General features: G+C 37.2%; 1 protein-coding gene across 7 annotated transcripts in view; it reads left to right on the forward strand.

Moving 5' to 3' along the window:
- Positions 1-4,748: 4,748 nt before the first annotated feature.
- The window catches only part of ASB9 (ankyrin repeat and SOCS box containing 9), a 238,952-nt gene continuing 226,409 nt past the window's right edge, over positions 4,749-17,291 (forward strand). For 4 of the 7 annotated variants that reach the window (XM_074299952.1, XM_074299950.1, XM_074299955.1 and 1 more), the window contains exons 1-2: positions 4,753-4,850; positions 8,888-9,699. In XM_074299952.1, the coding sequence (XP_074156053.1) occupies positions 9,606-9,699 (94 nt within the window). In that variant the 5' untranslated portion in view covers positions 4,753-4,850; positions 8,888-9,605. Of the gene's footprint in view, positions 4,851-8,887; positions 9,700-17,291 lie in introns of all 7 variants that reach the window. The other 3 variants (XM_074299951.1, XM_074299956.1, XM_074299957.1) reach the window with 3 other exon arrangements.

A 17,291-nucleotide genomic window follows, 5' to 3' on the forward strand; every position in this document is an offset into this window, starting at 1 on the left:
CAGTTTCTAGCCACTATGAAAAGGGCTGCCACAAACATTTTGGCACATACAGTCCCTTTCCCTTCTTTAGTATTTCCTTGGGATATAAGCCCTGTAGTGGCGCTGCTGGATCAAAGTGTATGCACATTTGGATAACTTTTTGGGCATAATTCCAGATTGCTCTTTAGAATGGTTGGATTCTTTCACAACTCCACCAACAATGCATCAGTGTCCCAGTTTTCCCACAGCCCCTCCAACATTCATTGTTATTTGTTCCTGTCATCTTAGCCAATCTGACAGGTGTGTAATGATATCTCAGAGTTGTCTTAATTTGCATTTCTCTGATCAATAGTGATTTGGAACACACTTTCATATGAGTGGAAATAGTTTTAATTTCATCGTCTGAAAATTGTCTATTCATATCCTTTGACCATTTATCAATTGGAGAATGGCTTGATTTCTTATAAATTAAAGTCAATTCTCTGTATATTTTGGAGATGAGGTCTTTATCAGAACCTTTAACTGTAAAAATGTTTTCCCAATTTGTTACTTCCCTTCTAATCTTGTTTGCATTAGTTTTGTTTGTGCAGAAACTTTTTAATTTGGTGTAATCAAAATTTTCTATTTTGTGATCAATAATGGTCTCTAGTTCTCCCTTGGACACAGACTCCTTCCTCCTCTACAAGTCCGAGAGGTCAACCATCCCATGTTCCTCCAATTTATTTATGATTTCGTTCTTTATGCCTAAATCTTGGACCCATTTTGATCTTATCTTAGTATGTGGTGTTAAATGTGGGTCCATGCCTAGTTTCTGCCATACTAATTTCCAGTTTTCCCAGCAGTTTTTGTCAAATAATGAATTCTTATCCCAAAATTTGGGATCTTTGGGTTTGTCAAACACTAGATTGCTATTTTTATTCACTATCTTGCTCTGTGAACCTAACCTATGCCACTGATCAACTAGTCTATTTCTTAGCCAATACCAAATGGTTTTGGTGACTGTTGCTTTATAATAGAGTTCTAGATCAGGTACAGCTAGACCACCTTCATTTAATTTTTTTTTCATTACTTCCCTTGAAATTCTCGACCTTTTGTTGTTCCATATGAATTCTGTTGTTATTTTTTCTAGGTCATTAAAATAGTTTCTTGGGAGTCTGATTGGTATAGCACTAAATAAATAGGTTAGTTTAGGGAGTAAGTTATAAAGGTTTTTTGTTTGTTTTTAAAGGTTGGGGAAGAGTTGGACATGTAGGTAAAAAGGAAGGAGAAAAAAGATAGAAGAGATTGAAACATAAGAGAGCTAATGATTTTGAGGGCCGGGGTAGGGGTGGGGGTGGGTAGGCTGTCAGGGATGGAAGAAAATAGGATCAAGGACTGGCTTTGGTAAAGAGAAAGGTTTTTTTGTACATTATAAGGAATGATGACCTTGTTTATATGTAATATATAGAGATATAGATATAATTAAGGTTCTCTGCTAAGAAAGAGGGGAGAGGGCGATATGGAATGTATAAGGAGAAAATAGATTTTGAATGCTGTTGTGGGGTATTTATTTCTCAAAGAATAAAGGGATCACTTTGCTGGCTCATTCAGCATGGTGTTGGTATACTGTCTAGGTTTCACAGGCATGTAAGAATAAGGTCAGCACAACAGCTGTTTTGGTGAGCAGCCTAATATTTCTTTTCTTCTACACTTTCTTTGAAAGCCTCTCAAACACCCAGCTAGCTGTGACAATGCATATGTTAACCTCATCGTCTATGTAAACATTCCTGGAAAGTAGACTGCCAAGGTAAGTGAACTTTCCTTTTGCTATAACTATTTTCATGGCATCGTTCTGGATGGTGGGGAATCAGTGTTTTCTTGATGTTAATTGTGAGGCCAAAATCAGACCAAGCTAAGGAGATATTTATGCTCTGTCTCTCTGTCTCTGTCTCTCTCTGTGTCTGTCTCTGCCTCTCTGTCTCTCTGTCTCTGTCTCTCTCTCTCTCTCTCTCTCTCTCTCTCTCTCTCTCTCTCTCTCTGTATATATATATATATATATATATATATATATATATATATATTCACACACACATAAAGTCACAGGTATTCTGTTAAATTTTTTTTTACTATTAAATATTTAACACCTGTTTCTCTTGTTTAATCTTTATTATTAACATTTTCTCCATCACTTTCTTAAGCCTAGAGAATTGACAAAACAACCAAATTGATTTGTTGCATTTGTTGCTCTCTGAAGTATAAATATAATGGACCTCTAGGTGGCAGCCTTGAGTTAGTCAGGCTTATTTTTCCAAGTTCAAATTTGACCTCAGACACTTATTAGCTATGTGACCCTGAGCAAGTCACTTAACCCTGTTGACTTCTGTTTTCTTATCTGTAAAATGAGCCTGAGAAGGAAATGACAAACCACCCAGTATCTTTCCTAGAAAATCCAAAATAGGATCACAAAGAATTGGATACAACTGAATAATAACAAAAATACACTGAAAATTTAACAATTGTTTCTCCAGACTTAGTCTGATCTAATTCTGTTACACCACTATTTGGAAAAATAGTGTACTTCTTTTTCCTCCTTCACACCAGAAGTAACATATATTATTGCCCTTAAAAACAGGATTTATATTTTTCTTTTGGTCTGTTTAGTCCTGCCAGGATGCTGGGAATGCTTTGAAGCAAATCATCATCTTATTTTTCTGTCATAGACTCCATTGGCACTCTTCTGAAACCTAAGGACCCCTTCTTGGAATAATGTTTTTAAATACATGGCATAAAATACTTAGGATTACAAGTGACACCAATTATATGAAATTCAGCTACCAAAATTTAAACACAGACACACATGTGTAAGTTTCTGGTTAGTTTTCTGAAGATCTTGGGACCAGTCTTGTTTTTAGCAGAATAATCACCATCTTCCAGTCCTGGTTGGCTCTTATATACTCTATTACAAGTGCATCATCATAGGTGTCAATCTTGTAGAACTATATTAAGTACTAAGTACATGTAAAACTAGAGAATCATTATCTTAATTCCACTAAGTTAACACTTTGTTGTAAGATTAAATCAATCATACTGAACTAGAGAACTATTAATCACTATGCTGAACTAGATAACCATTGTATTATCAATTCCTCTGAGTTAACAACTTGTTTTAAATATACATCTCCAAAATTCTGCCCTTTACACAGATGTCCCCAGATTCATAGATCCACAATTTAAGTCCCCCGGCCCAGATAATTTTAGCTTCTTCCCAGTTTTATGTTTCTTTTAAAATTTAGTATAACATCCAACCATTCTGGAGAGCAATTTGGAACTATGCTCAAAAAGTTATCAAACTGTGTGTACCCTTTAATCCAGCAGTGTTACTACTGGGCTTATATCCCAGAGATTTTAAAGAAGGGAAAGGGACCTGTATGTGCAAGAATGTTTGTGGCAGCCCTCTTTGTAGTGGCCAGAAACTGCAAACTGAGAGGAGGCCCATCAATTGAAGAATGGCTGAATAAATTGTGGTATATGAATATTATGGAATATTATTGTTGTGTAAGAAATGACCAGCAGGATGATTTCAGAAAGTCTTGAAGAGACTTACATGAATTGATGCTGAGTTAAATGAGCAGGACCAGGAGATCATTATATACTTCAACAAAAATACTATATGATGATCAATTCTGAATCAGCTACATCCAGCGAAAGAACTCTGGGAGTTGACTGTGAACCACTACATAGAATTCCCAATCCCTCTATTTTTGTTCACCTGCATTTTGGATTTCCTTCACAGGCTAATTGTACATTATTCAAAGTCCGATTCTTTTTGTACAGCAAAATAACTGTTTGGACATGTATACATATATTGTATTTAATTTATACTTTAACATATTTAACATGTATTGGTTGATCTGGGGGAGAGGGTAAAGGGAAGAAGGGAAAAATTGGAACAAAAGGTTTGGCAGTTGTCAATGCTGTAAAATTACCCATGAATATATCTGGCAAATAAAAACTATAATTAAAAAAATAAAATTTTGTATAAAAAAAAAGTCCTACCTTGGTTAGGATCTTGCTTTATCAAACCATTAAGTTCCCCATCCCCATTACTTATCTCTCCCCTAATGGCTCTTAAATATATTTACATTTCTTGTGGCCTACAAAATTAACCTCCCCTTCACCATCTTATCTAACACCTTATACTTCTCTCTTTCACCCCCATACTTGTTAAACCTAGTAGGTTTGGAATCATTAGATCTTATTTTATATCCTGGCTAAATTATTTATTCACTGTGTGACCTTGGATAAACCACTTAATTTGGGGGCTTTGTGTCCTAACCTGTAAAATGATGATGATGATGATGATGATAAAAAAAGATAACAAATAGGAAGACCTGAATTCAAATCTGACCTCAGATGCTTCCTACCTATGTGACCATGAGCTAGTTTTTTCCACCGTTGTCTCAATTTCCCCAAAAGTAGAAGGGGGATTATAATAGCACTCAGCCTTGTACAGTAGTTATGAACATCAAATGAGAAAATGTTTATAAAGTGTTTTGCAAGACTTGAAGCTATATCAATATGTGATATTAATCTATAAAATGAAGGGACTAAACCTGAGACTTTTTAAGATTTCTTCCAGCTCCAAATTCTACGATCTTTTAAGAGTGGCCTACATTTAAGGTGGATATTGGTGGGGATAAGAAGGGGCTTATAGAAGGGTCTTCTAGCTTGGGACTAGGTAGAAGTAATGAATTCAAGAGTATTGTGTGGGGGAGGGGTCGGAATGAAACTGTTAGAACAGGGAAACAGTCGACCGTCCAGAGTCAAACACAAGAGTAGATCAGGAGTAAAGGATGAGGGTTGGAGATGATGAGTCCATCGTTCAAGGGAAGGTATGATCACCAGCAATCTCCCCCCACTTCTGTGCAATAGAGGCTGTTCATCTCAGCCAGTCATGGCTATGATTACTATATTACCATTACTGTACAATATTATGATTACTATATTACTATTGCTATACCATATTACTAAACATATATTCTTCGATGTCTTATCAGCATTTAAAACATAATATATTCCAAACTGACCTAATCATTCTCTACTCACCCTAGACCTAATCTCAGAATCCCCTTTTCCTTCAATTCAAAGGGGACCCCAAAATATTGGGGTTCCAGATTGGTGTTGTGAAGTGTCTCAAAAGAATTTTAAGGCTCAGCTCCATTTCAAGTCAGGGGGAGAAGTTTATTATAATTGTAACACCAATTAAAGCGGCTAAATTACAAAAGAAGTTAGCAAAGAGCTAGGAGCAGGAAAGTAAATTTATAGGGAAAAGTAAGAAAAACTAGGTGCTTCATACGCTGATTTTACACTTAGGGTGTAAGTGAGTAGAGTTGAGGAGAGGTGTGATGTGTGCCAGTACAGTACCCTTAGTTCCCTGAGCAGAGCCTGGGAGAGGGGAGATGATCTAGAGGTGTATTTTTAAGCCTCTGGGTCAAGTGGCTGGCACCCAATTTTATTCAGTATCTGTGTTAATTTTAAGGACCTTATTATTGTTGCTTATTAGTCTCAAAAACCCTGTTATCACTCATCAACAGGCTGTTATCTGAAAGCCATCTTTTGGGCTTAGCATCCCGACTAAGGGAAGAAATACACCATTCCTAACTACATCATTTCCAAGGTCAGGAAGCCTTGGGGTTATTCCTAATGGCTGTAACTACATCACTTCTAAATCTTTTTTTTTTCTTGCTGCTCTGGATGCAAGCCACCAGATTATTGAAGAGACATTGTATGATTGTTTCATATTACTTTGGCAGAGACATGACTTTCTAAGCAATTAAAAATTATTTTCAAGGTCCTTTTATATATTACTGTTATAGGTATATCTCTTATTCTAATCTTAAATCCTTAAGACTGAATTCATGATTCTTTGAAAGTTGGATGCTAAAGAGAAATTGTGACATACTAGATAGCGTGAGCTTCAATTCTTTTAAATTCTTCCTTTTTATGACTCTGCACAAGTCATTTAATCTCTATGTCCATTAGACTATTCTATTGGTAGAGAGTTCCCACACTAACAGTTTCGTATGCTAATGAACTCACAGATCCTTGTTGACTCTATAGAAAAATAATATTTGTATAATAACTTGCCCTTTAAATTTACAAAGTGCTTTCCTCATGACAGCCTCTTTATGAGATAGGTAGCCCAACTATTAGCCCATTTTATAGATGAGAAAACAGTGACTTGTTCGTGATCACACAGTTCTAAAGTGTTAAAGTCTAAAATTGTGACTGGGTCCTCATTTTTTTTCCCCAAATCTAATGTTTTTTTTTTATTACTGTACCTTTCTGAAGAATAATTCTCCTTTCCTTCAAGGAGGTCAAGAAAGGATGGGCCTCACTGAAAGGTCCTTGTACCTATGAAGTAATATGGACATGAAAATAAATCCCTTTCAAGGGTGATAGGGGACTATCTAAAAATATGGCCTCTGTGACTCAGATTAAGAACTGAAGAGGCCACAGAGGTGGAGAGAAAACTTGAGAACGAGAGAGGTCTTAGTTACAATCACAAGAGGTACCTACCACTAGATGGTACCATAGTGCAGAGTGCTAGGCCTAAAGGGAGGAAAACACATCTTCCTGAATTCAAATCCAATTTCAGGACCCTGAACAAGTCATTTAACCCTGTTTGCCAGTTTCCTCATCTGGAAAATGACCTGGAAAAGGAAACCACTCCAATATTTTTGCCAAAAACCCCAAAATAGTGTCATGAAGTTTAGTTAGTAACTAAAACTACTAAACAAAACTAGCAGTCACAGAGGTAATAGAGTCAGAATTTAAATAATTGTTCTGATTACAAATTCAGTGCTGTACCACAACATCTCCTTTTTGGAGTGTGCCTCCTATTAGAACTTCAGTATGAATATGGGGATATTTGATGTTTGGGGAACTTTAATTATCTTAAAGAAATCACATCACAATTCAGCCTTTGCTTACAAACTGTGATATGGTTGAGTCAGCAGAGAGCTGGGTTGGAAACCTGAATCTAGGATCTAATTATTAAGTCAAACACATAGCATATGGGTGCCTCAATTTCTTCATTTATAAAATAATTACAATATTTCTGGCACACATGCTTAATTTTTTATCAAATTACTTGCTGTTTGGAGAGGAGAAATTAGAAAGGTTTTGGGGAGAGGGGAGCAGAAAGAGAAAAAATTGGAACTCATAATATTAAAAATGAATGTTTAAAACTATCTTTATATGTAATTGGGAAAAAACCTATTTACAAAAAAAAATAGATTCATGACTTCACAAGTTTGTGGCAAGCAAAGTGAATGTTAAAGCACTATGTAACACCATTATTATTCAGGATTTGGGAAAGTTATGTAGTCTCTCCATCTTGACCTCTTGTGTAACCCTTGATAATCTAGTTTATAATCAACAGATTGCTCAATTTCTGATAGATTTCAGTTTTGCACTTTTTCAACCTTTCCTAGAATAGGAAAGGTAGTTAACTATTTGGATTTCTTAGCTTCTCTGTAAACAAAGCAAATACAAGGGAGCTGAGATGGCACCAGAGTAAGTAGATGAACTTGCTTAACTTCAAAATCAATATTTACAGAGTTAAATGCTCTTAATAAATTTGAAAGCTTGTTGGGAAGGACCTGTGATTTTGTTGGAACAGGGAAGGCTTTATTTATTACCTACTATGTGCTGAGTACTTTCAAAATATGCCATTGGAGCCTCACAATAACCCCTGGAGGTAAATATAATTATTACCCACATTTTAATAATAATAATGGGCTAACATTTATATAATGCTTACTATGTGTCAGGCACTTTGCTAAGTGCTAGCCCAGTACACTCTCCACTACGGTGCCATCTGGTGGCTTCTATAGGGCACTATTGTTTGAGGAAACCCTCTACCAATGTAGATTCCCACCCTCTTTACAATTTAGGCTGAATTGCCTAGGACACTGAGAGCTTAAGTGATTTGTCTAAGGTTCATACAGATCCTAAGTGTTAAGAGCAGAAATTGCACCCTGTTCTCCCTAGATCTGAGGCAGTTTCTCTGTATATTACAACACAGTACCTCTGAAAGCTAGTAGATGTTTGTTAGTAAAAGCCAAAGTCAGATGATTAGAGGTTAATTTTGAATTGACCTGATTGCAATGTAATTTAAAAGTTCTCTCCTGGTACATAGGTAGGATATCACCCCTCATTCTAACTGGATTTTTTGCATTGAACTCCAAACTCCCTATCCTAAATCTATTTTTATTCTGCCTGGATGATAGTCTCATTTTATATGTGGAAATTAACACAAAATTGCTGCAGGTCCATTTGAAAACTCCCCTGGGAAAATTCTAGTAAAGATAGAAATGTTCATTAATGGAATTGAAAGTATTAACACAAAATTATAGAATATTAGGAGAGAAGCGACTTGTCCAACCTCCTTGTTTTATACATGAGGAAAAACAACTAATTAGTGGTAGAGTCAAGGTTAGCAGCTCAGTCTCTGGATTGCTATTACAGGTGCTTCACCTAACCTGGTTTGCTTTATTGAATACACATCCGGATTGTAATTCATGACTGAGACACAAAAAAGTAATTCCGTAAGACCAAAAATAGAGAAATGAAAAGTGAGAAAACACATAATAAGAAATCACATTTGAATATTTTAAAAAATAACTATAATATGCATTGAAAAATAAACAACAGCCTGGGAAAGATATAGTTATAGATTTATATAGAATTAGTTCTTTTATAAACTAACAACAACAAGAAGCAGCAAGTGCAGAGAAAGGAAACCCTGAGCTATGAGATCCAGTGCAATCATGCTGAATTTAAAATTGGGGGGGAGAAAAAAAGCTTTTTCTTTCATAACATGGCCTCTTGCAGTACATTTACAAGGAGAACTTTTTTTCCATAGGGAAGCTCAGCAAAATGAGGACCACATGTGCTTGAGGGCTGAAGCATGCAGTTAGGGCACAGGAGCGTGCCAGCAGCTCCGACAGACTCAAGGCAAAGAAACCCATGCTCTTTCTGTCCTCAGTGGGGGCATGAGTGATGGCAGACTCCAGAGGCCACTGGGTCGATTTGTGGCAAGAAGTGACCCGGGAGATGTGATATAAAGGACGACTGCAGGAGGCCTCCACAGCCCCCAGGCTTCCTGGGCCCAAGCCTCTGAGCTGTTTCTTTCCCTATTACCATCTCCCCCCTCACCCCCCACCCCCATCCCTCTCACTCTCCAAAGTTACAAACTGTGAGTTTCCTTCCTGATAAACCTCCAAGGCCCTCTCACTGATTGGTCTCAGTTTGGGAAAAGGACGTGACATCAGCAGCTCCTCTAAGAGCTTGGTGTCCTGAGGTCTCTCTGGGCTTGGGCCAACCCCTAACCAGCCAGGGGAGGTGGATGTAAGCCTGGGACCTAGGTGCTCAGGTTACCGGCAGGCTGCTGCTCCTGCTGCTGCTGCTGTTGCTGTTGCTGCTGCTGCTGCTGCTGGCACCGAACCCCAGCCTGCTGCAGAGCCTGTGTGCTCAACAGATGAGTCACACGCCTGAGCTTTGAGTGGCGGGGAGGATGGAATTTGAACTCTCTTGAGCCACTGGAGGGGAACCCTGCCCTGCTCCACAGCCCAGCAGAGTCCATGGCCAGCCAAGGAGGCAACGGGAGCACCAGCAAGCCCCAGGGCTTTGGAGGCCAGCCCCATCTCCAGGCCTTTGCAAACCCCCTGATGAGTGGTGAGTAACCCTGGATCAGGGCAAGTTTGTGCCTAGCTGGAGCCTGGGGCTGGATGATTGAACTGATTCTGAACTATAGCATGTTTAGGTGCAGCTTCCAAGAAAGGCTGGCTCTGGAGATCAGTGACTTTTCCTTCTCAGTTGGACAGACGTGTAGAGCATTTTTCTCATTTGGAAGTTAATTTAATTAATGAAATTGTAAATCCAGGCTCTATACACATATGCACATGTATGTGAATGTATCTTTGTATTTTAAGTGCATATGCATACATGTACATTGCTATACACATACATGTGTCTACATGTATATGCACACACTTTTGTGTGTATTTATGAACACACATCTGTGATTATATATGTATACACAATACACATTTGTGCAAAAGTATACATGAATAATGTACAACATGCCTACAGGGGTGTGTGTATTTAGATTGGATTGTGGAGAGTTGGGAATCTTGGAAAATAGTGAGGAGTCTGGTTTTTCTATCTACCTATATCATCTATCTATTGTATATGTATATATGTATTAAGCATGCATGTTAATGTGCAAAAAACCACATATGCATATATACATGTACCAAACTCCTGATTTTTATATATTCAAAATTAGTTTGTACTTTCAAATTGTTTACCTCAGATAGACTTCAAAGAGGCCTCAGTTTTGATGGGAAAAGTGCATGGATTTCAAAATCCATAAGATAGTGGCCAGCTGGGAGTGGAGAAAGTTTTATTTTCAACTCATATTCTCTAATAAAGTTCTTAATCCCTTAGTACTCAGCAGGTACTTATTTACCCTGTATATAGCAGGTTCTCGAGTAAAACACTTGTTCAAATGGTGGAGACCAACTGTTACTTAAAGAGAAAATGATACTAAATAGATATAATAAATTCATGCTCTCTAAATGAATGACTTTTGTAACTGCACATAGATGTGTAGCTGACCTGCATTGGTAGAGGAATTTTTCTCTTCTGGGAGATAGCTTTATCTTTGCAATTGCATGTCTAAGCATGTCTCTTTAGAATCATATTTATAGATACATCTATAAACATGCATATATGCATGTATGTATCTTTTTAGTTGCAAATATAAATAAGCACATATATGTGATATATAAGCATATGTTGTTCAGTGATTTTCAGTCAAGTCTGACTCTTTGGGACTCCATTTGGGGTTTTCTTGGCAAAGATACTGGGGTAGTTTGTCATTTTGTTCTCCAGCTCATTTTACAGATGAGGAAACTGAGCAAACAGGGTTAAGTGACTGGCCCAGGGACACCCAGCTAGTGAGTTTCTGAAACCAAATCTGAACTCAGACATGTCTGAGTGTCACACTGATGTGTCACATTTAATTAAGATGTGTCTTCCTGGCTCCAGGCCCAGAACTCTACCCACAATGCCACCCAGTTATTTCTCCCTTCCCGTATACATGCGTGCACATACATGTATAGTGTACATGTATGCATACTTAAAACACAAACATGTATGTCTATAGAGATACATATATAGACACACATAAATGTATACCAACTTATAAACTACACTTATATGTGGATGCACATGTATGTGTGTGACTGCAGGGGGAAATTTCTCGTGTGTTTGTAAACATATATAAACATGTGTATATTTGCAAACATGTAATCTATATGCAGATGCACATGTATATGAGTGGGACTATAGAAGCAATGTCTCGTGTATTTGTATATATGTACATCTATATATAGATATACATATTTGTGAGTGGGACTGTAGGGGTAAATGCCTCATATTTGGAAATATGTACATTTATATATAGATGCACATGTTTGTGAGTGGGACTGCAGGGGGAATGTCTTATGTATTTGTAAATATATCTATATATAGATGTAAATGTATGTGAGTGAGTTGCGGGGCTTAATATTTTTGTCTTGGGTATTTGTAAATATATCTATAGGTAGATGCACATGTAAGTAAGTGGGGCTGCAGGGGAAATGTCTCATGAGTTGGACACTTGTCTCTCTTGTTTGTGTGATCCTAAGGAAACAGGGCCCCCAGGGTGAGGCAGACAGGGACTGCCTCATTAGCTCCTGATTGATGACTCTGTAAAAAACAGGGCACTGCATCAAAGAGGTTATTTCATTCAGCACTGTTGTGTTGGCAGTCTGCATTTGACTTAGGTCAGTACAAAAAGGGAGGTTTGGTTTATGGGTTTACCCTCAGTAGAAGCGATTCTAAGAGACAGAATTGCAGCCCTACTGACAGTGCTCCTCCACCCATCCCCTGCTCTGGGGTGGATGGACTCTGACCCCTAGGGGATTCAAGTGCACCTGGGGAGTAAGAGAAAATGTTCATAGGATCAATATGGATCGGTCAATAAAACCTTCAGAGACCATCTAGTCCAATTTGCTCATCTTAAGAATGAATAAAGGGAATCCCAGGGAGGTTATGACTTGCCTCATTTTTCCCCGGCTACTGGCATCCTTCCCTCAAAATTTTGCCTTGCATTTATTTTTATAGACTTAATTTTTCTTGGGAGGGAATAGTTGGAGTTAAGTGACTTGCCTAGGATCACACAGCTACTGCCTGAGGTCATATTTGAATTCGGGTCCTCAGGACTTCAGAGCTGCTGCTCTATCACATAACCCACGTAATTGGCCCATCCATGTAGAATTATTTATTCTGTAAGAGTGTAAAAACCTTGAAGGCAAAGGCTACTGTATTTTGGTCTTTATATTTCCATAGCTTAGTTCAGTGTCTAAGACATAATTAGATGCTTAATATATGCTAAATGTTAAAAGAAGAATTTGAATCCAGGTTCTCTGACTTAAGCCTTTGTGCTGCTCTACATCCCTCAATATCTTATGCTAGGAATTTGGGATACAAGGATGAGAAACAATACAATGGGGGCAGGTAGAGTGGACTGAACTAGAGAAGTCCCTTCTAAGCAGTCAAGTGTAAGGTGGTGAATGATGATGGTGGGACTAGGGAGAATCAGGGGCAGATGGAACTATTTCAAAAGAAAAAAAATGTCAAGATGTGGCATCTCTATATGGAGATGAAAGGGAGGAATGAACAAAATTTTAATCTAAGATTTCAAGCCTGCATATATTAAAATCTGGGAAAGTAAAGAGTACCACTCTTTAGAGATATTTTAAAGAGGGATGCAGAGAGGAAGATAAAAGAGTTAATGAGGTTCTGTTTAAGTTTATATTCAAATGGAAATCTATAAAGACAGTTAACCAACCTTTTTTAGTCTCAATCTACCTTTCTGATCTGATTATCCAATACTTCCCTTCCCCCACACTCCTTTTCTCTACCACAGCTTTTTCATCTCTCCATCTGCATATTTTCCCCTGTTTGGAATGCATTTCTGTCTCATCTCTCTGCCTTATTTTGCTTCAAAACTGCCCTTGACACCTTGTACATGAAGCCTTTCTCAATTTCCCCAGCTATTGGCATCCTTCCCTCAAAATTTTGCCTTAATTTTATTTTATGTAGATTTGGGGAGGGGAGGGAGGGAACAAGGAAGCAATAGGGTTAAATGACTTGCCTGGAGTCACATACCCTTAAGTGTCAGAGATTGGATTTGAATTCCAGTATTTTTAAACTGACTTCGGGACTGGTACTCTATCCACTTAGCTGCCCCATATAAAACTAATAATGCTGTCTTTTCTGATGAAAGTAAACTTCTTGAAGGTGAAACTACTTTATATTCCCAGAGTGTAGCTCAGAGTCTAATAAAAGCATGTGAATTGATCCATAGTTTGGAGAGATGGAGCTGGAGCTGAATAGAAGGGTAACAATGGGTTGGAGAAAGGTTAGCTGAATCACTACAGTAGTTAGGATTTCCATGTCCTGTAGTACACAAAATCAAATGGTTTCCAAATGCCCACATATCTTTCTAAGATCTTGAGAACTGAGAAAAGTTTATTGGATTTGGTGACTCTGGTCAGTCTTATTTCAGTCATGTCCAACTCTTCTTGATATTTAAAATCAGGAAGATAAGGCCTCTTGATTCTGGCACTGATACTCTACCTGTTAATTGAGAGATTGTTAGGTATCCTGTAAAGTCTTCAGCTCCAGCTGAGGGGGCATCTAGGTGGAGCAGTGGATAGAGCCCCAGCCTTGAATTCAGGAGGACCCTAATTAAAATCTGGTCTCAGACACTTAACGAGTCCTAGCTGTGTGACCCTGGGCAAGTCACTTAACCCCAACCTCAGAAAAAAAAAAAAAAAAAGAAGAAGCTCCAGCTGAGACTTTTGTTCAAATCCTTCCAGATTAGAAAATTTAGGGAGATAAGGATCACACAATTAGTTGGCTGTATAACTGGGTGAGTGTGGCAGCTAAGACTAAGAATCAGGAAAAGTCATTTTCATGAGTTCAAATCTGCCCTCAGACACATACCAGCTGTGTAACACTGGACGAATCAATTAACCCTGTTTGCTACAGTTTGCTCATCTGTGAAATGAGCGGGAGAAGGAAATGGCCAACCTCTCCAGTGTCTGTGCCAAAAAAAGCTCAAATGTGGTCACAACGAGTTGGGAGTGACTGAACAACAAATAACCAAGTGAGTGAACTCCTACTCCTGGGTTTTTTCCACTTACTAAGTACACTGCCTTACTGGTAGATAAAGATGAGTTAGTCTGAATAAGAGATTTAAGATGCTGATTGTAGGAGGTGGGGTATGTGTGTGTATGTAATAAAGTTCCAGCATCATTTATAACATGTACAAAGATCTACTCTATCTACAAAGTCTACCCTTTTTGTTCTATAAAGCAAGCAGTGAAGAAAGAAGGGGGGGTTGCAGAAAAGTTGTGTTCTGGTTTCATAATGGGGAAAATACCCTTCCTAACCCACAGGAAGGATTAGCTTGCTTGTTGGATTAAGGTGGTAATTACCTTAAAAAGGGAGGGGGGGGAAATCATTGACTTTGAGGTAAGTTGACCTAGGTTTAACTTTCAGTTTTCCTACCTACTTGCTGCTTTTGTTATAAAATTGCAAAAGTAAATTTTCTGGCTTTTCAATCTGGAAATTGAATGGGTCCACCCAGCTGACCTTTAGGTTTTTTTCATGCTCTAAAGCTATAATTTAGCTTTTCCCTCTTCTCTCTTTACCCTCCATTTACCCCCTCCTCCAAACTTCACCCTTGTTCATTGGAATACAACATTTTCAGTATGATTCCAATGGAATTTTTCCATTGGAATCCTTCCATCAACACACACCGTTGAAACAAATCTTTCGGTTTCCAAGAACAAGGAGACTGTTTATGCCCTTCCCTCCCCACCCCCCCTACCTCCTTAGCAGACGAATGCATTGTTTTTATATCTCACTTTGCAACAAATTCTCCAGTATTTTGAGAAAGTCATCTGATAGCATGTGTTATTTGATCATCAAAGAACTTTAAAAATATTATATTGGTCATTTATACTTTCCTAAAACATTCCTCTTCCCTCCTCTTTTCAAAGACCATCCCCTATAATACAGAATATAGAGAGGAGAAGCAATTCAGGAAAAATAATAAACCTTTTTTAAAGCATCTGCTATGTGCTAAGCAGAGCAGCTAGGTGGCGCCATAGTGCACAGAGTTCTAGGCCTAGAGTTCAGGAAGACTCATCTTCTTGAGTTCAAATCTGCCTTCAGACACTTACCAGTTTTTTTGACCCTGGGCAAGGAATTGTTTGCCTCAGTTTTTTCATCTGTAAAATAAGTTGGGAAGGGAAATGGCAAAATTACTCCAGTATCTTTGCCAGGACAACTCCAAATGGGGTCACGATGAGTCAAACATGACTAAAATGATTGAGCAATGACATGTGCCAGCCATTGTGAAAAGCACTGGGTATTATAAAATTGCCAAAGACAGTCTCTGTCCTCAAAGACCTATATTGCAAGATTCTGATATATTCAACCTCTGCAAAGAAATGAGGGTGGGGCTTTCTGACAATATCTTGTTTGGGCTAAGTGTGGTTCTTATAATTTGAGAGAATTAGGGTTTGATTATTTTGTTGTTATTGCTATTTTATTGTTGGAATCATTTTGTGAAATATTTTCTTGCTTATTTAAATTTGCATCAATTCATATCTTCCCATGCTTCTCTGAATCCATTGCAATCACTATCGTTTTTCACAATATTTCATTTACATTCATATACTGTAATGAGTTTAACCAAGCCCAAATCAGTAGAGAGCTACTTTGTTTCTAAGCTTTGGCTAATCATTTCTCTGATTATTAGTGATTTGGAACATTCTTTCATGACTGTAAATTGTTTCTTTCATGATTGTAAATATGCTTCTATTGGGGAATAAACTTTTGGTCATATATATTTCCACTAATTGTACCTACATATATATATATATATATATATATATATATATGTGTGTGTGTGTTTGCATGTGTAGATATCTATGTATGTCTGTCCATCCATCTGTCTATTCATCCATCTATTTGTCTCTATCCATCTATTATCTAATCTATCTACCTAATTGATCTGTCTTTTTATTTATCTATCATCTATCTATCCATCTAGCCATTCTTCTATCTATTGATCCAATTGTCTCTCTCCATCCATTTATCTATCTATCCATTTATACACCTACCTACCTGTCTGTCTGTCCATCATTTAAGTAACCTTATCATTGATATTTGATAAAAGTATCTCATCTGGTTTTCTTCTGTTTTGATGAAATAACTTTTAATAATCATTTTGCTTATCTATTTTCAAGTTGCTATGGCATAGAATGCAAAATATTGGACTAAACCTAATTTCTGCCAGACTGCTTTCTAATTTTCCCAGCATTCTTTTCAAATAGGTTGTTATTTCCTAGGGACTTTGTTTCTGGGTTCATCATAATGCTGAGTTGCAAAGTTCAGTTAATTTTGATTTTGACATATTTATCTTGAATTTTAAAAAATTGTATGTAATATTGTTATTGTTATTCATTTGTTTTAGTCATGCTTGTCTTTTTGTGATCCCATCTTGGCAAAGAAACTGGAGTGGTTTGCTATTTCATTCTCCATCTCAATTTGCAGATGAGGAAACTGAGGCAAATAGGTTTTAAGTGATTTGCCCAGAGTTACACAGCTGGTTTACTTTTGAGGCTAGATTTGAATTCAGGAAGAGAAGTTCTGATTACAGACTCAGCTAATCTATCCACTGGACTATCTAGATGCTACTTTTTAATGATTTCTATTTATAATATATGTTAAGGTCTAGTGATGCAATTTTCTCTCAATTCCTACTTTTTCATTATTTTCCTTGATAGATGAATTTTTTGCTATACCAAATGAATTTTTAAATTTTGTCTTGCTCCATAAAATGTATAACACTAAACTTATAAATCAATTCAGGAGTGCTGTTATTTATCATATAAATATTTACTGCATTTATTAATACATATATGTTTATAGCAGTAATAGTGATTATATTTATAGTATTGAAAACATTTGTGTGTATATTTATAATTTTATTAATATCCCTCCAATAACTCAAGTTCATTATTTCTTTAATGAATATGTTGTAATTGTGATTGTATTGAATGTGGTCAGCTCCCAGGTACATTTTATAGTTACTTCCTTACGTATATTATTACTTTCTGAATGTTTCAGTTGCTACATAT

The sequence above is a fragment of the Sminthopsis crassicaudata genome, chromosome 3 (genome assembly GCF_048593235.1).
Source record: "Sminthopsis crassicaudata isolate SCR6 chromosome 3, ASM4859323v1, whole genome shotgun sequence".
NCBI lineage: Eukaryota > Metazoa > Chordata > Mammalia > Dasyuromorphia > Dasyuridae > Sminthopsis > Sminthopsis crassicaudata.